The sequence below is a fragment of the Colossoma macropomum genome, unplaced genomic scaffold (assembly GCF_904425465.1).
Source record: "Colossoma macropomum unplaced genomic scaffold, Colossoma_macropomum, whole genome shotgun sequence".
Lineage (NCBI taxonomy): Eukaryota > Metazoa > Chordata > Actinopteri > Characiformes > Serrasalmidae > Colossoma > Colossoma macropomum.
Genome location: NW_023494793.1, coordinates 7,433,552 through 7,453,698, shown reverse-complemented (window position 1 = coordinate 7,453,698; position 20,147 = coordinate 7,433,552). Strand labels below are relative to the sequence as shown.

Here is a 20,147-nt window from a genome sequence, read left to right as displayed (position 1 = left end):
GTTGCATATAGACATAGAGGTAGGAAAAAAAAGGTGGAGAGAAAGGGAGTGAGAATGAGAGTCAAGATAAAAGTGAAGCAGCAGGATGCCGTTTCAACTCAGCAGGAAATCTGTCCTCATTGGCTCTGATGGCTACAACAAAAAATAAACACCTACCAGCAGCCAAATTCTCCTAGTAACACAGTCGTACTTGGAAAAGAGTCTGTTTGACAACTCGTGCTGTCTTTACTTGGCAAAGCACAAATCTGTTGGTCTTAACACCAGAACATGATTGCTCAGCAAGGCATTAATTAAGCTGTGACTCAAATGTGTGAAGTCAGTACAGCAAACAAGGTCTAAGTGGCATAGATGGGATGATCATGGTTTTAAAAAATCTGGCTGATTAGCAATGACTGATATGCCTAAGCTGTGTCCAAAACTGTGCCCTATTCACTGTATGGGGCACTATATCAGGGTTCAGTGCACTTAAACAATCCCGCAATGCACTGTAGTAGGCAGTTTACGCTCAACATACCTTAGAGGATAGAAGATACCCATAATGCACTGTGTTGTTTGGTTTGAAAATTCACATGCATCTTCTCCAAGTAGGATTTTGAAGCCCAGTTACAATGGCAGCATCTCCACAGACCTCTCTTCAAACCTGTTATAATTGTAAGCTCTTCTCATGAGCGCACTTAAACTCAGAGGTTATGTCGGAATAGAGATGGAACGATCAATCAGCTATGTATCGGTATCAGCCGATTTACAGCTCAAGTATGTGATCGGCAGTGGGCCGATATTTTTCTAACTTAGCTGATCCTGAGAGCTGATTAGTGATGTACAACAAGTGAGCCAGATTTAAGGATAGCTGCAGCCCTGCACAAGGCTCCCTGTTCACAAGAGCCTGCAGTTCCTTGTTCAAATGCTAGAGGGAAATACAGACCTTTTGACGACAGGACTAAGGCCTATTTACACAAAGTCTGATTTTTACAGACAAAAAAATGCATGTTAAGTTTTGAAAATGAATACACATACAGTAAGTATCAGCCAGTATCAGTATCAGCCCCAAAAACAGTTATCAGTCCATCTCTATGTTGGACTGTTGGCCTGACAGTTATGTTGTTTATGTGACAGAACATGCTGTCACACAATATTGAACAAACCTGTATGACGTAGTGTCCAAAATCATTCACTACCATGATGAATTCTGTTCCCTGTAATAATGTTCTATGTAGTGATCTAGATTTTCTAATGTAGGGTATAGTGATTAGGGGAACATTTCGGACATAGCATAAAACTTTTTTATATCCTTTTTATATCAAAAATTCAATATTTACTCAAAAATGACATGTTGATTCTAAATAGCACATTATTACAACTTATAGTTATTACAAACATTTGGGTTAGTTCTTCCATTTAAAAATAAAACTATATTTTTACATGTAAGATTCGAAATTGGTAGAGTTCAGATTTTCAGTAAAAATTCAGTTGGAACATGTAATAGCTAGAAAAAAAAATGAGCATTTGTTAAAATCTTTCATACTAATGAAAATTGTGCCTACCATTAAGTCAAATGGAAAAGACATGAAATCTAACTAGTGCAAACTGAAGTTTTTTAAGCTAAAACAGAATTCCTACTGGGGTGGACAATATGGCAAAAATATAACATCACTACAACATTGTCATGATACACAGTATGCATCACAGTATTTAGTTTAACTGATTTTGTAAGTTTGGTAAGTTTGACAAAGAGCCTGTAGTGCCACATTTAAAAACCTCAAAAACTGAGGACAATGACTTTTATTCAGTGTTTGCCAAACACTAAATCTGCACTAGATCTGTAAGTACTGACGAAATCCACGACATACACAGAAAAGCATTTTGTGACATATTTTATCAGAATCATGATAAAGTATCATCATATTACCCACCCATAATTCATGCTAGTAAAAGTTTAATTTTATTTTTTGCATGATTTATTTAGTATTAGTAACATTTTTACTTGTTCAAATTTCATTTCTGATGTCAAGAAATTTTGGAATGTAAAAGCTAAAACAGCACAGGGATGTGATCATGTGATCGATTAGTAATGACTGATACGGGTAAACAGGTGTTGGTCATGACCAGTCCCACTCTCACATACACTCTTACAAAAGATGGTCCTTAAAGGGGTCTTTATTTAGAACCATTGTATGGTTCTGTACCGATTTTTTTTTGAAAATGCTATTAAGACTTTAACAATGGAAGAACTCTTTTTGGTGCTATATAGAACCACATTCAAAAAACGTTCTATACAAAACCATACGCAGAGCATTTAAGCATGCAAATAGTTCTACGTTGAATTCATGGTTCTAATTAGAACCATTACCAAAGAACCCATGAAAAACCATCTTTTTAAAGAGAGCAAACTAAGCCTACCACAAACATCAGAGGGTTGTGTATATAGGGCATAAAGGACTGTTCAAAATCTGCACACACTGTACTTCAGTGTCGTGGAACAGCCTGCCGGATTAAACATGCAGAGGCAGTAGTGGCGGTGTTGTAAACGGCTCTCCTCAGAGGAGGTCAACTCTGTTCAGGAACAACCGTGAACGTGAACGTGTCCGTGTCGTAAGACGACCCGGCTAACCCAGTGCATCGTTAATGTTCAGGCTAACCCGCTGTAGCATTAATGTTTAAGGAGAGCTGCCCATTCCAGACTGGCCCTCCGCCGCCGCCGCCGCGGCGCTTGACATCTCTCTTCGCTGGCGGAGCTCTCATGCATGCTGGATTCTCCTAGACAACAAACTGGTCTGTGACTGCAGCCTCAAGGTTAACCTGTTACTATGGAGACACGGCAGCCAATAAAAAATCAGAAGACGGTTGCTATGTTGACTGCTCGCATTTTGTTTTAAGGATGACCTATTTTTTTTTTCCAGAGCTAGTCAGACACAGGCCTGCAACGCTCATTTGATCAGAGGTGAACAAATAAACATACACACGTACAGTATTTCACAGCATTAAGGCTAGGGAGGTTAATGGGGAAAATGAGGAGGTTCTTCGCGTAGCTCGTTGGTTCAGTAGGACTTCTCGTGCAATAAAAATGAAAGGATATTTAGTCTCGGTTTAGGGGGAGGAATCAAAAACACCATACCATGAAAAAGCTGCTGTTGTCATGGGAACCGCGTGTAAAGTGAAGGCGATGCGTCTGCTTTCTTCAATGGCTAATTAGTGTAAACAAAGATCTCTAATCAAATCCCCCATCTACCTGAGACTTAACAAATCAAAGCTGGTGTAGTTTAGACAGAGACTAATCAAATCCAGACTGAAGGCAAATTCTGAGCTCTCTTCGAGTCCTCCAACCTCATGCCTGCATGCACAAAAACGTCAAACAGAATTCAAGTTGAAGACTGAATTTACATCTGGCTCTCATGTTACGCAGGCACTGTGGAGACTGTTCTCCTGTGGAAAAGCTTCGTTTCCGTATTGTCAGGACCAAAAAGATATGTTTTGATGTCTGGCTATTTTACAATGTAAGCCATGGAGGTTTGTGGCTAGACTGTGTACCCTTTGGTCACTAATGTTGCTTCACATGCTTGTGGAAAGAAAAACACAATTTCTTGAGCAAACAAACAAGCAACACAATATGAATGCATCTAAACAGAATCCAGCATGTGAATGCAATCCAGGTATTTTTTAGGTGCTACTTTATTACAAAAGTATAAACTTGACCCCACATTTTTATGAATAGTAATTTTGTTATAAAAACATTACAATCTTTGCACATGAGTACTTACACGGCTTGAATACACACCACCCTGTTGTCTGATAAGCAAACGCACAACATCAGCTGCCACACTAATACTGGGTTGATCTTGGAAATACACATTACAGCTGAAATGGCAAGGGGGAAAAAAAAGAAAACGAAAAACTCCACACACGTAAAAAAAAATAATAATCTCAAAACACACAGAGATACTGCTGAGCAAAGTTTTCACCAGAGAAAAAAAAATCATTCCAAAAGAACAACCCAAAAAACATATACTCTCCAGAACATCTAGGGCAACTTCATCTTATTCACTCCTTTTTCTTTTTTTCATTTCTTTGTAACATATTTACAACATTGCGCCAACATATATGACAGTAATCATGTGCTGTACTCATAGACTCCATTTTTCTCTGTGTGGTCAGGCCACTTAGGCTAGTTTAGTCAATTTTACATCCCATTGTCAGGGAAGAACTCTTTTTTTCTCTCTTCACAGATAGTGACATTGTCCATTTTTTGTGCCATTGCAGGTGGACATATGTTAAATGTAAAAATCACTGTAGGGCACCATACACTGGTTACTGAACCACTGTTTCAATAATATTTAATGACCTTAGCTTCCAATTCAGTTAGTATAGTGGTACCTTTACCGTTTAATGTGTTGTAGCACAGCTGGGTGACATTTGAGTCCACCTGTAACATACGTTCACTTACAAAGTGAGCGGGCCAAACTTCCTGGCTGGTCCTGGCAGAAAGGAGGAGGATTGTCTACGATATGTTTACTACGACCAGTAACTTTCTGCTTCCGTTTATCCAAAAGTCTGTAAGATAGAGTTCTCCTCACGCAGTCATCCTGATAGCAGGCTCTCCGGTCCCCAAGCAAAACAACACTGTGCTCTTTCTTTGATGGAGGAAAAGGCATTTTAAATCAAATAAGCAACCGACGACAGCAAGAAATAAACCATTCTCAGATACCACATAACAGTGCTTCTTTTTTCTTTTCTTTTTTTTCCTTTTTAAGTTTTTTTTTCTTCTTGAAAGCATGCATCATTTTGTCAGGCAAAGTGCATTAACAGTATTGACAAAGTAAAACACTTACTGTACTGTACTATATGGCAGTGGTGACTCATACACAGCCAGTTTGGTGTTCATGTTATGAGCTTAAAAATGAAAAAAGGAAAGACCATGAAAACACAAAATAACACCCCATTTTGAATGGGCACATCAGGGTCCAACGCCGAACACTTTAGTTTCAACAGTACATGTACTAATTCAATTACCTTTCAATTTTTCACTGTCCCTGAGCTTCTGCTAATTCTCTTAATGGTCTCTCTGTAATTGCTACTGTAATTATCATATAATTACTTTTTAGTTCACAATTCAAATCACCTTTCCGTCACACAAGGGGTCTATAACGGATTAAGTGCTAAAAGTGTAAATTCGCAGTATATGCTTCTGTGCTTCTGAATAAAATAGGGCATCATTTTTATAGCGATATAATACTGCACTTGTGTAATTCAATGAATGAGGATACTCCTTTTATATCCACTTTAATATCTCCCCATATAATTTCTTTACAGAAATAGAGGCTTTATCATTACAAAAATAGTGCCACATATTTTTCTAAAGCTTTAGGATAAAGCTGTACTCTAAAACTGGATCAGGTTCCCTATAAACAATTTAGATAAAGGCTTTTGTTCATTGTCAATCGACGATAAAAGGTTTGACGACAGCTCTCCCGGTTAGACTTACTTTACAGCTTATCTTCTGCAAATGCATCGTCACCAAAATAAGGGCGTTTCTTACTTCATCGTTTTTCTCTGTGGGTATACTCTGCTGTTTCAGTACAAATGCTCTGTGCCTTTTTAGACATGACTCCTCTTACCAGAGTTGTGCTCATTTCTTCCTCTCTCCTTTGGAAATTTCTAGAGGTTACATTAAAGTTTGACCCGCAATTCCGATGGTCACCCAAATGAAAACTAATGGGCAAGTGAGTGTGCAGCCAAAAACAAGAATTCCTAACTGGGAATCCCCCGTCTAATACAGTTGCCTGTGCGATATATGTTAAAGTGATATGCTGGAGTTGGTGATTGGTGAATGATTCTGTTGCTTTTCTTAGCAACGACATGTAGCTGATTGAAATAACTGAGCTACTTAGGTATTTTCCCTACGGATTTATCATTGTTTTTCCACCAAGCTTTCAAAACTCAATCAACAGACAATACATACTGGTACTTCATGTTAGATATACAGTGGTAGTGCAATGCATGTATACCAGGTGATGTACAACACAACAGCTTTTCCTTTCAAGACTTGAGCCCATTATCTTCCATAAGAAAAGTCCCCTTCCCAGACTGCTTCAGTAAGGCAATGAGTGGGGCTACTTGGGAACTGAAATGTAAACAAGATGTGTGAATGAGTGCAAGAGGAAAACCCCTTTAAGTCCAAGCGGTCACATCTTTTTCCCCTGCCCGGCTCCAGCAGGGGAAGTGCTGACGCATTTAAAGATCACTTAGCCCCCCCCTACAGGCCGGTGACGTACATTTCCATTCCGTCATTAAACGTGAAGATGGTGGTGGTGCTGGAGGTGGCTGAGCCCTGTTTTAGGTCAGGAATACTATCGTATAGATTCTCCCCGGGCAGCAGCAGGGCTTTGGCCGGCAAGTGCTGCAGCTTGGGCGTCTGCTGGGGGGGTGGAGGAGGGGGCGGCGGTTGCTGCAAGGGCTGCTGGGGCTTCTTTTTCTTGGGCCGCAGGGTGGCGCTGGCGTTGGGTGGTGGCCTGTCCCTCTTCCAGCCTCCCCCACCCTCCATGGCATCGTAGGCCAGCTCGCTCTCCTCCGTGCTGATGGCCTCGTAGCAGTGGTCCTCCATGGAACCAGGGGGCGCTCTTGAGCTTTTGCCCTCCTGCGGCGCCCATGTCTGTGGCTTGACCACCACATTAAAGCCCCCATCACGCTCCCCACGGTCACCGCGAGCCAAGGTCCGATACCCACTGATGTCTCTTGGGGCCGTGGGGGAGCCGGGCATGCCTCTCTTCTTCTTACCCGGTTTGCACACTTTTGAATACATTTCTGAGATCTAAAGCACAATACACTCTATTGGTTAACAATAATTTGCATTCATCCTGCTATTTCTCTAGTTCATCAGTGTTTATCTAACAATTATTTTTATACATTTTTATACATTTTTACAGCTTCACCTAATATATGTATGAGTACATATATTAATCAAATCACTAGATTCCGGTGTGCAGAACTGTGTATTGTAATATGCCATAAATAGCAAAGATTTAATTTTCTTCACTTTGTAAATACAGAGGGCCAAAGCTCCTCCAATGGCATCCAAAGTATATCTTCCCAGATATTAAGCCACAAATAAAACATTTTGAAAGAAAGACCTAAAAAAATCATACATCTACCATCTATACTTCAAAAGTAATGACTTTTCATAGTTTGTATCTTTTTTATAGCCCTCATTTTCAGGTATAAATTAAAGCTTCACCTATTTTTTACAGCCTCTATATCTCAGAATGAAGAAACAGGCCAAAAATATTGTAAACTGTCTATTAGGCAGAATAACATAATTTCCAGACAGTGTTAAAAAAAAACAGAGATGTTCGATCAGAAGGCCGATTTGTCAATTTCACAACTATTGACATGCATTTTGTGTAGTTCTTCTTGTCTTGTTTAGGGCTGCATGATGTTACCAGAACCATATCAATATTGACAAACATTTGTACATATACATCAAGTAAATCTAGTCCTAATTTCCACAGACATATCTGTGAAGAATAACAGATATAAGCATCAGTCCACAGCTTCCATATTGGTAAATCCCTAGATTTGCTGCTGTTACCTTTTAGTTTACTTTGCAATTAATAAAGTTTCTCTCGATCTATACTGTGGGTCAGTTTCCTGGATAGGGATTAGGCCTAGTCATGGATTATATTTTTCCAATCAATAGTAAATCTCCAATCAGAATCCTGCGAAGTCCAGGACTAGGTTTAATCCCTGTCCAGGAAACGGCCACTAAACATTCAAATGTTTGTAGACACCTGCTCATGCAATGTTTTCTCCTGTAATCAAGGGTATTAATAGGTCAGTTTGTCCCCCCTTTGCTGCAGTAACAGCCTCTACTGTTCTGTTTGGTTTGCTGTGAGGATTTGATTGCATGCAGCCACAAGAGCATTAGGTCTGGTACTGATGTTGTATATTCAGTTAGATTACAAGTGCCACTCTAACTCATCCCAAAGGTGCCCCACCACTCAGACCACAGTTATACTGGCCCACAGTCCAGTGCTGGGGCTTTATAACTTTCTAGCTGACACTTGGCATTGGGCTTGGTGACCTTCAGCTCATGAATGTACAGTCGGTCAGTAAGATCTATCCGTCTGTCTCTTTGTATATCTATCTATCTATCTGTCTGTCTGTCTGTTTGTCTGTCTGTCTGTCTGTCTGTCTGCAATGACAGTAAAACACAAATATCCATGCACAAGAGCACAAAACTGTGTGAACATTTATGACCTAAACATGATTGCTCCGACAGTGTCCACGTGCCCTTAGTTAGCTGAGTGAAAACTCTGACACTCCGAAACACATTTAATCTCTATGGATCTTTAAAGCTATTTTAAAGGGGAGAGAAGATCAAAATCAGAAGCACTCACGCACCCCAGCTGCAGATGCTGCCATGCTGTCTCCCATGTGAGGACTCAGAGGGCCTATGTGCTTGTGCTGGAACATGATGTCATCATCTTCTGGAGGCTTCCATATGTACTCCTCTCCGTTTCCAATAAACACTGCCTCCTGATTGACCGATACAGAGAACAAGCTGTCTAAACATGCTTTCATGCGGCTCCATAAATGTACAGTATGTTTCTGATTTCCATTAGCGTTGCCTCAAATGACATTTACATCAAAACAATGCAGTCATGCTCTCTAAAAGATCCCGATCAGTGCCTTTAAGGTCATCTTCCCAAATAAGGGTAAAGAGAATAAACAGGCAAGACAAGACTTCTAAGAGTGAAGCAATATGTGATGTGTATACATTTCAGGTAACGTACTAAATAGTATACAATAGTAACATGTAACATCTTGAATTGTTATAAACCAGTACTTTAATGTATGAATGATTTAGCTTTATAATTAGTATTTTTAGGAGGTGGCATATCAGTCTGAAGGTGGTGAATCAACTACTTTAATGTTCAAATCAACTATACTCAATTGTAATAATATTCAATATTATTAAGTATATTCAACATATATCCAGTAAATGTGCACTCTTTTTTGCCAAAATGAAATTCTCAGGCTATTAAACACAAAACCCCTCAAAGAATTCCCCCCAAAGCTGTATTAGTTCTCAACCGCAGCAAAATAATTGATTACAGTTGATCAGATGACGTCAGTTGTGTCATCACTTTGCAGTTAGCGCCATTCCCAAAAAGAGGAACTCCAGGTCCAAGCTTTTTCTCTCTACAGGGAAAAATGCATGGCAATCTCTAAAACCACTGCTATGCACACCCTGTGTTAAACAAAAATGCTTCAAGGCCGATACATTTTGTCCTGTGTACATTTTAACCCAAAACATCACTGGATATTATGGATTATGAGGTCGTTAAGGACTCAGAAATCGAATATGGTCTATTGTTTTGAAATCATGAAGCACTCAATACTTTCCAAACAAATCATATTCTTGCGAAGAATCCAGCAGTAAGGACGATAAAGGTTTTCCATCAGCATCAATGTCCATCAATGTCACCATCAGTCAGTATCAATCAACGCTTGAAAAAATAGTAAGGAAAGACATATTTAATAATTGTAAAGCTTACAGCAGTTTTTCTGAAAGAGAATCTAGTCTGGCCTTCTTCATTAAGGAGATATTTATCCATGAATTTCATATTTGCATGATTAGATGATTTGATGAATTGCTTGTCGAGTTTACGGCAGTGTAAAGTTTCCCCTACACCTGCACTGGTTATATTCACAAGTTATGCAGTCAGCTGTTGCAGGGAGCGCAGTCGTGCTTAAATTATTAAGACCAGCACGGATAATATATATAGAGGAAAATTACGTTTTTAAGTGCATTACGGGAAATTAATACTGTTTCTCCTAGAGAAATTCTTAAGAAGTGAGTAACTGTAATGTAATTACAGTATTTTTACTGTATATATTGTTCCTACTAGAGAAATTCCTAGTAAGTGAATAACTGTAATGTGACTACTGTATTTTTACTATATATATATTGTTTCTGCAAGAGAAATTCTTATTAAGTGAGTGTATTTTTACTGTATATATTGTTTCTACTCGAGAAATTCTTATTCAGTGAGTGAGTAATGTGATTACAGTATTTTTACTGCAATTCGTTACAAGAAAAATTAATTACGTTACTGTAACACATTACTTTGTATCATGTTCTCCAAAACACTCATCTGAACCCACAAGGTGATGCAAAATAATTCTTTTTCAGTCTGAAATGTTCTCCTGGTGTTGAGGACGTATACTGTGATGTGTAAAACCAGCAAACTATCACTTAAAAAACAAAAAAAAAACTTGAGTCATAATGTCAAAATGTCATTTTGCAGGGGTTAGCAGAAAGGCAATCCATTTCAGGAGTCATCTTCACGTCTCATAAAAACCAAGACAGGTGCAGATTTGTGTGTGTCTCTTTCACCCAAACAAGCAAAAAGCTCTCAACTATTGGAGATCAAGTGTCATGAAAGGACTCCAATGACAAATTAATTAAAATAGAATCAATTGCAATTTAAATTTTACTGGACCAGAAAGAAGTTCAACATAATGAATATTATTTTTTAAACTGTGGTGTCCTGTGAGTTTGCTGAGCATGTCCTCTAACGAAGCATTAAGGTCAGTATAATGCAGCCAGTTTTCGGACCGCTGATGGACTAGCTCATCTATAACCACTCAGTGGATCTAATGACATGAAGCTTAATGTGTTCCCCCCCACCTGGCAGTGGTGAGGGAACAATAGCCCTCTGCTTGCTATGCAGTTCCTGTCCATTCCCACGCAGGGAAAAGAGAAAGTGAGCACCAGGGCGTGCTTCTTTATTTATAAAGTTCATTTTCATGAGGACAATGCAGTGTGTTCTGCCAGATTTAGCTATACTGCTATTCCCTGTTTGCCATCTCTTACTGGTAAGCAATATAAAGACCTCAAATGTAAAAAACAACAAAAGAAGCTACAATAGAGCCTGACCATTTGAGGCAAATATTCATGTCACAGTGGCTTTTATCTACGACACATTTCCCTTGACTCCATACTGAATGCCTGTGTGCCGAGGACTTGCATTTGACTGATGGGTATGCAGGTATTTCACTCCGACTGCGAGTTTCGGATTGTTGCGTCATCCTGATGGCAGAGGGCTTCTGGGTATGCCTTAGTGGGAATGCTAAGTGGACAGAACTCTTGCTAGTGTCAGGAACTGGAATCGTTTTCTTGCAGAAGCACATAATTAGGGAGCATTTGTGTGACACACTTTATATCCCCTCTTCTCTTGTGCTACCCATTCAGAAGAATGGGCACTGCAGTCTTATGCATGCATAATGCAAGCCAAAGTAGTCTGTGATTCATATGCCGAGATTGAGTGCTGGGAATTAACTGTAATTTACATAATATTTTTGTATGTCGTTTATGGAGATCAACTTAAAAGCGGGCGTAAACATCAAACATCCTTTTTGCTTAATACTAGCTCATCTTCATCAGTATGAATACAGAGGCAGGCTGATATATTGCCTTTTAGGAATGGGACAGTTGCAGAAATAATGATGTACTGCATTATAAAACCCAGAGATAATCATACTGTGTACAATTTTTCAGCATTTTGATGACTGTGTACAATTACCATCTTTCTAAAAAATCACCATGGAAGTAAGCAGTCTATAGCTATAGTCTCCCTGCAAATCAGGGCCAGGACATGCATAGTTATTAATGGAAAAGTAAACAATATGGTTGTTAATATTTTAATTTTAAGTCAAAGGAAAAAACTAAGCAAAAACTGGATTTCAAAAAATGATTGAAAAATACAGAGAAAATGAGACTCCCAACCATGCAAGACCTGGTAGACCACCAAAACTGTCCCTATCAAATAAACAATACTAAAAGCTTTCATATTTGAGAGAGAAAATGTAGCTGTCAAAAAGCCTTTACTAATCTACCCTGCAAATTTCTTTGAAAAACAGAAAAGAGAGTCTTCTGAAAAGAATGGATGCTGTAATAAAGGTAAGCGTGGACACACTGGATACTAAAAAAATCAATGTTAGATTTAGTCGTTGAGGCTTCTGTGTAATTTTTTGTTAAATATGTTTTCTGCTTTTTTCTGAAACCAAAACTTAATAACTTGTACTTAATGGCCATCTTGACTGTAAATTAAATGAAAAATAAATAAATAAATAAAAAGGGTGGTCTCTTGCAGTTTTTTTGGTGTTATAAAGAAATAGAAGAGTATCTGTAAAAAGTTTACACATATTTCCTGTTTTGAAATTGTGTATTAGTGTATTGGTCCTTTTTAACATTTTCAGTATCACAAAAATAGTAAATGTCAAGGTCATTTTGGACATTGATATCATAATAGGACATTTTCACACTGTTCTGTCCCTAATGGCTTTCATTGCTCTTCCTCACCTACCTTAGGAAAGGATGGCAGGTTAAAGGCATCCATGTTCTTGCGTGGGATTTTCTGGCTGTGTGGGTGTGGTGGGGGCGGGGCTGGATGAGTGGGCGGAGCATGTCTGAGCTCTCCGCTGCTGTGCCGCTGTTGCCCAAGGCCCTCCTCCGTCTCCGTCCCGTTGTCCCTCTTCTGGGCCGCTTTGTCCACTTTGCGGACTTTCCTGATGCATGCGTACTCGGCCGTCTCCTGGGGCTGTGGGGGCGGGTTCACCACCTGGGGGAGGGTCTCTGGTTCTGGAATGGCGCCCTCTAGGCCGTCACTATCTGGGTCAGGTGGGGCCGGGGTGTTGGCGGGCACGGCAGGGGGGGCAGGCGTGTCTGTCTCCCCTGCTCTACCCCTCAAAGAGTCTTCGGGACAGCGGGTGGGGGAGGTGCGGCGGCCCACCTCTGCGTACGTGTGCTCCCCGTCTTCACCAGACGGGATCTGGGGCAGTTGGCGGCCCTGCGAGCGAAGGTCTGAGTTGGAGCGGCGGCTAGGCAGCAGGAGTAGGTCCATGCTGGCAGGACGGTTCTTCTTAGAAGATTCTGAGGAGAGGATACAGATTTACTACCCACAGATGCAACATTAAGGCATATATAAGGCGTATATCAAAAAAGGACAAAACATTGTGGGCTAAACTGCAGAGGCAAAGGCGGCACAGACGGCGCCAACCCTCACACAGCGAAACATCTATGGGTGGCCCTACTCCAGAAGAACGGAGAAAGTGATCGTATCCCGAAAGGAAACTTGTCCCATTCCCAGCATGCCCAGACTCTACATCCGAATTTGAGGCAGCTTGGCGACCTCAGTAACGCTATCAAGCAGTGCAAGAAGTGAATGTACATACTTTTGCCATTGCAGTTGAGTCTGTTCATCTCATGGAGCTTGGTGTCTGACTTACTGATGGAGCGCAGCTTGGACTGCCGCAATATACTCTAAAAACACAGAGAGCAATATCAGCACAACAAACTCATAGACACAGCATGTATCACACTATGCAGAATTCAGATATATGTACTACATGACTATAATGAAAAAGTAGAGAGCATTCTTACTGTAGGAAAAAGGATTATGTTCTAGTATGTTTGTTAAGCTATCAAAAAGATACTACAATGATGCAATTAGCCCATAACTGAGTTATAAGCACATATATATTTTTACATATTTTGCAGATTTTCAAAGCGGGTACATGAAAAGAAAGAACACTTCTGAGAACACTCTTAAAAATAAAGGTTCCTGAGTGGTTTTGGGTTCACTTCTAATAAAAACATTTCATTGCTATTAGGGATTACAAATTCTTTCGATAATCACAATACAAGGACACGACCCATCAAAATATTTATTATAAAACAGAATGTTTAAAATCTGATTGCCTGAGCCACATCTGAGGCCACTGTAAAATAACTGAAATACCCAAACTATGAGTGGTGGGGTCAGGCATAAGCGTGTTTATGAAGCAAACAGGAGAAACCATATTAAATTCACAGTGAAATATGTAAGAACCCTGTTTTGTTTAAACTGAGGGTCTGACAACTATAATATGTTTATGATTGTATGACCATAAACTAAAAAGCTGACAAAATGACTGGAATATACAATGTTGTGCTGCTGAAAGTTCTATATTTTAAAGTTCTAAAGTTATATTTATCTTTTATTACCAGCCCAAGTTAAAGTGTACATAAATGCCATAACCAAGGCTAGCTTTGTGTCAGTCTACCTCAGTAGATCTTGAAAGCCGTCGCCATCCACCTCAGCCTTCTGTATAATTTTGCACAGCCATGTGCGATTTCCTCAAACCGCCGAGAATATGGACAAATGATTTGTCTTTATCGTTTGCAGATGTTTTCTCTAGATATGCTACATCGCTGTAGTTACAGTACTCCTGAAAAGTGGTCATGAACACTGTGAACATGTTAATACTCCTCAATTTAAATGATAAACCCGCCTAACCAAATAGGAACTGTTGTTGGAAATAAATTAAATTAAATTAACGCTTATTTAACCGACAGCATTGGTCATTAAGCAGTTAATCATTCACATCCCAGTTGTTATAGAATAACAACTGTTATAGAATAAGCTTTAAAAATGTTCTCTACAATCATCTCATTTACAAAAATGGTTCTTTAAAGAACGATCCATTTAAAATTTTGGGAAACAGAAGTGGTTCTTCTATGGTATCAACCTAAAGAAGGGTTTTTTGTCACCTTTATTTTTAAGAATGTATATTAACAAAAATCTAAATGTTTTACTGTTTGCATTTGTCTAAATGCAAGCCTGCTTGACTTATTGCAGTGTCCAGACAGCATTTTTCTCTATCTAATGGCAAACAACACAAACTAACAAGCTTCATTACAACTTAAAGAACGAAAGAGACGGTCACCATGTCCATGAGTCTGTGCTTTCTCTCTTCACCAGAACCATTGTGACTCTTCCCCTTCCTGTTGAACACATAATGAGCACAAAACACACCGATCATCTAGAGCATCCATCCAGTGTTATCAGTCCCTAAACAAACAGATTGATTTCAGAAATGACTGCAGGCTTTTAGAGGGTAAGTAGTGAGTAGATGATTAGCAATGTGGATTAGAAGCCTCTGACTTTCTAGACAAGAATGGGATTCAGGCCAAGTCTTCTGCTTAATCACGTAGCGTAATGCAGTCGGCTTCAATGAGGCCATTAGTGAAGAGGCCTAATATGTCATGATTATTTGAAAGCAATTACAGATTATATTCAGTACACAAGGGCAAGACTCAGTCAACGAGTGAAATGGGTCTCATATCACCACAGGAATTCCAGTAGCTCACAAAACGGAGTCGTGCACAGACCCTGATGTTGACTACACACCCATTGCCTCCTCATACTCTCTGTGGAACTTTCTGGAGCATTTCTTTATTTCTTTGCCTAAGTGTGAGAGTGTCTTCGAGCAGAAATATGTTTACTCTCGTCGGGAAAACATCAGTCAGCTGTCACCTCCGAATTCCCCCGCACCGATTAGATAAGACCGCAGGACGTGCGGGGAAAGCTCTAGATTTTAAAGTCTAGACATGAAAAGACTCCTCTTCTCAGATGACTTACTGCGGGCGGAGATGCGCATACATTTTTCATTCGATAGTACAGTATGATAAATTCTAGAGTTCTGTGCTGTATTCAAGCATTATACTCAACATGTAGCACAGAGTTTGTTTGATATGCTATCTATTCTTTAAATTGCAAATCTCACAGAATTCATACTATCAAAGTTATCATTATGGGTTTACCTCTGAAAAAGAGAAAAAAAGTGTTTCTTAAGACCACTAAGAGCACAAAAATATTATTCAAGGACTATTTTTTCATACGGTAATTTTTTCTCATTTCATGGTAATAGGTTCACAGATACCCTTGATATTGCTATATATATATATATATATATATATATACATATATATTACTCTGAGATCTACAACAGTGAGAAATGATGGCTGAAAGTCATAACTAATACATATAAAAGAGAGGGACATGGAGAGAAAAACATAATCACTTGTGTTTGAGGATCACTACTACTGCCAAAATGATGTTCCCTTTCAGAGCTCCACAGCCTGTCAACACATCTATTATTCACAAATACTTTCAAAGACATTTAGACTCAAGTTCTCTCTAAGCCCTGAATATTAGCTGAGAGTGTGTCTCTGACATGAAATTGAACCTTTCTCTTTATTTTCCTCTTATTGAACTATATTTTGTCCACATAACAACCAGTGATAAGGGTGGACTAAATTCCTGTATAAGTACAGCAAAGTCATGGGTCATGAAATGAATATCTAGCAGATAAGCAATACCAGTAGAGGATCTGTGGATTACTAAAAGCTATGATTTAAGAAAAATCGAATTTACACAATTTTCCTACCCTAAATGTAGTCAACCAGCCATGTTCGGTGTTCAAAGTTTGCTTCTATAGTTCTGCACAGGAGCTAGGCTAATGTAGCTAACATGTAATTAGAGATGTTATAAGAAATAAGACAGGTCACTGGTTAAAATATGATTGGCTAAGCTCGTAACACTCAACATAGCATCTGTTTGCGGTAACTTGACCTTCCTTTTTAAATATTTCGGTGTCTCCTCATCCAAAAGGGATAGTGTTTGGTATTGTATGGCTGGGAATAGCTTCCCAGCGGTGTTGCAAAGATGGCCGCCGAGTGAACAGACTTTCCTATAAGGACTTTGAAGCAATAGAAGCTTATACTTCACCAACTAGCATTGTTCAAAGCAGAGATGTTAACTGAGTCACATGTTGACTGAGTCATGACTTGATTCAGAATCACCCTTAAAAGACTCATGACTCAAATTTCAGCCTGAGATAAAAACATAAAAAAAAGATTAAATTAGGCCAACATTTCTGCATTTACTGCAATTTCATTCTCCCACAGCTCACACCCACATAGCAAGAATATACTGGCATGCGGGCTCGATCAGGTCGGCACCCCGCTGACTGTAGACCACTGCTGGTCCACTCCTGTACCAACCAGTTTTACTGTCCTGCATACAAGGTCTAACTAGTTTTTATTCTCCTCAAACAGATTGTAGATGCACATAGTCTCTTATTTAGGAAAATAATTTAAGACAAATACTACAAAGAACTGAGGGAGAAAAAATCCTATTCCTCATATAAAATGATGCTGAACATGTGCTGACACTGTGCTAGATTAAAATTATTTACTACACTAATTTACATAAGATACCTAAAGAAAGAACTGGAAGACAAATAAGTAAATTGGACTGTGAGGGTAAAATGAGCAATGAAAAGCAGCATTTTGTCTAATACTCTGCTTAACCACCAGTGGGCTGCCCAGAAAACGCTGAGCAAAAAAGCCAGTGGACCACCAGCTTTGCTGTCAGCAGGTCAACAGTGGCCAGCTATCTGCTTGCTATGTGAACAGCAGCATCAGGTTAAATACAACTTCAAATAACAAGCCTTTCCTTTTAGAAAAAACCTTAAGTCTTAAGGACAGAATTAAGCACTACATGCAGTAAATGCAGTGTTAAAGGAAAGAGGCAAAGCAACTTGAAATGGTTGTCTACAACGTAGTTTGGATAGCAAGTTGCTAGTTAGCGCACTAGCTACTATTGCTAATGTTGTCAGCCAATCTGTCTGAAATTTTAGCAAATTACAGATCATATTTCTTTAAGAACTAGTTTCAACTGGATTAGTTATTGCGCTAGCTTATGTGCTATATAAACTACAGACTAACCAACCCAAGTTTCCTTTAAACACCGAATACTGAAGGCTTTTCTATAATGAAAGCCTTTTTAGTTGAAGCCATGTTGAACCTGACAGGTTTTTAATAAGAGTTTAAAAGTATTTTTGTAAAGTGAACCACCTACAGCTTAAAACAAAACTAAAATTGCCCAAAGACTTGAGACTCAAACTCACATGAAACAGTTTGTGAACACTGCTACTTCAAACTGTGTTGAGCTGTTAAGTAATTTCAAGTAGACCTGGTATAGACCTAGTACAGCAATTTGTACAAGAGAACACAATGTGTTTTTAGCCACATGTGTGATGACCAAGGCACAGATTGCACAGTGCTAACTAGAGTACATAAGCTACCATAACTTCTTAGCCACAGCCTCGTAGCTTCAGTGCACAACTAAAGAAGCAAACTTCACACACAAAACACATAGATAGCAAACATATATTGGTATGCTAGCTTGATAAAGTCAGCATCCCACTGGTCAACAACTGGTCCACCCTCGGACCACCCAGATTATTGTCCTGCATACAGGACTAACTAGTTTTTAATCTCCTCAAACATATTTTAAATGAACATAATCTTTTATTTTGGAAAATAAACTTAGACAAATATTACACACAACTAAAAGAAAAAAATAATGACTAGGCCTTTTATTAAAAACATTACTGTGCTAAGTTACAGCTGTATAACCTGCTGTATTTATGATATTGCTATTATAATTATTTACTTATTTACAAAGGATAACGAAAGAAAGAAATGAAAACAAAAATAAATTAGAAAAGAAAAAGCAGAGTGGAAAAACAAGTGATTATAAGTTGCATTTTGTCCTAATAATCTGCTTAATCACCAGCGGGCCGCAATGAAAACGCTGAACAAAATGCCAGTGGGCCACCAGCTTAGCCGTCAGCGGGTCAGCAGTGGCCTGCTATCCTCTTGCTATCTTGACTGATCAACTACATTTGGGGGAAAAGGGAAATGATGTAAATTAGGTTTTTTTTGTCAAGTGACTTCTTTAGGAGTGTGTGTGTGTGCCAGAGTCTGTGGCCTGTGGCAGTGTTTCTGCTCCTGTGTGTGGATGCCTGTGTTCAGTGTGTTGGGAATGTTCTCCTGCCACTCACCTCTGGCAGCCCACACACAGCACAACGATGAGGATGGTGACGACGAAAGCCGAGGCAGCGGCGATGGCCCCGAGCAGCAACACCTTGCCGTAGGGGGGAGCAGTGAAGTTCACCCCGTCCTGCATCGAGGCCATGTGAGAGTGTTCACACACGCTGGCTCGTTCGCTCCCACCGGCTCTCTCCTACGCACACACTCTGTACAACACACTCTCCACAGGATCTGAGGGACAGAGAGGGGAGAAAGGTTGCAGTTAAGTTCTACTTTGTTGCACTCTCTCTACACCCTTAAGATAGGAGATTCTACAGGGGTTCTCTAAGGTGATGATTATACACAGAACTGAGATAGCACAATAACACTTTTTCCTTTCAGATATGGATACAGATACTGATACTGAAACAGAGTATCGGCTGATAACGATATCAGTCTACTCCTCCTTTAGAACTACTCAGCTTTAAAATGAACTTTTTTAATTGAAGCAGTTTACTTAAGATGAGCTTCTAAAAGTAGACTATCAATTACTCAAAACACTCTACTACCCCACATGAAGAACTACACAGCTAACATCATCACATCACACAATATATGTGCTATTTCAGGCTAGATTTGTCTACAATGCAAATATAGCTGTTTTCTTTACCAGACAAAATGTCCAGTGAATCTACATGTGTTTTCACGGTTTTATATGTAATGTTGATTATGGTACAATGGTGGTTGACAAAATATGTTTTCTTTAGGAATTATTTTGCCTCACAACATGTATGTATATCTCCACCCGGAATGGAATTTAAAATGACATTTTAGGCCAAAACAAAAAATCAAAACTGTTGTAAAACAATGTCTCAGGCATCAGGCAGCATATTCATAAACATAACACGTAATAAGTTTCTTTGAGGTAACTCTTTGACCTTTTAACTTACAATCAGAAGTCACACACACACACATACACACACACACACACACACACACAGACACACATCATCTAAACCGCTTATCCTTCTGGGTTGTGGTGGGGTGCTGGAGCCTATCCCAGCTGTCATTGGGCGGAAGGCAGGATACACCCTGGACAGGTCGCCAGTCCATCACAGCAATCAGAAGTCAGATTAATTTAAAAATTTAAGACCAAAACATTTTTACAGTGTAGAGCAAAAAAGGGTCACAGAACCTTTTTTGGTACTATGTGGAACCCTTTTTGCTAAAAGTGAGTTAGCCCAAATGTCAACACTTACACAAATAAATGATGAGTCTCTGCAGGACTCTCTCTCTCTGTCTCTCTCTCCCCTTCCCTGAAGCCCTGCGTTATGCTGTGTGAATGAAACGCGAGAGCGTGTGAGAGAAGAGGAAGCCCCAGCTCCATCTATCTCCATTTCTCTCACTCTCACTCTGTCATTTTCGCCCCATTGACTGTCACTCAGCCCTC

At 39.4% G+C, this 20,147-nt stretch overlaps 1 protein-coding gene across 1 annotated transcript in view; it reads right to left on the bottom strand.

The window, feature by feature from the left end:
- Window positions 1-4,055: 4,055 nt before the first annotated feature.
- si:dkey-70p6.1 (uncharacterized protein LOC570575 homolog) overlaps window positions 4,056-20,147 on the bottom strand; it is a 43,112-nt gene continuing 27,020 nt past the window's right edge. The window contains exons 2-7 of the mRNA XM_036578330.1: window positions 18,730-18,949; window positions 14,764-14,821; window positions 13,285-13,318; window positions 12,363-12,928; window positions 8,392-8,526; window positions 4,056-6,802 (exon numbers count right to left, since the gene is read on the bottom strand). Coding sequence (XP_036434223.1) covers window positions 6,248-6,802; window positions 8,392-8,526; window positions 12,363-12,928; window positions 13,285-13,318; window positions 14,764-14,821; window positions 18,730-18,863 — 1,482 coding nt within the window. The 5' untranslated portion in view covers window positions 18,864-18,949 and the 3' untranslated portion in view covers window positions 4,056-6,247. The remainder of the gene's footprint in view (window positions 6,803-8,391; window positions 8,527-12,362; window positions 12,929-13,284; window positions 13,319-14,763; window positions 14,822-18,729; window positions 18,950-20,147) is intronic.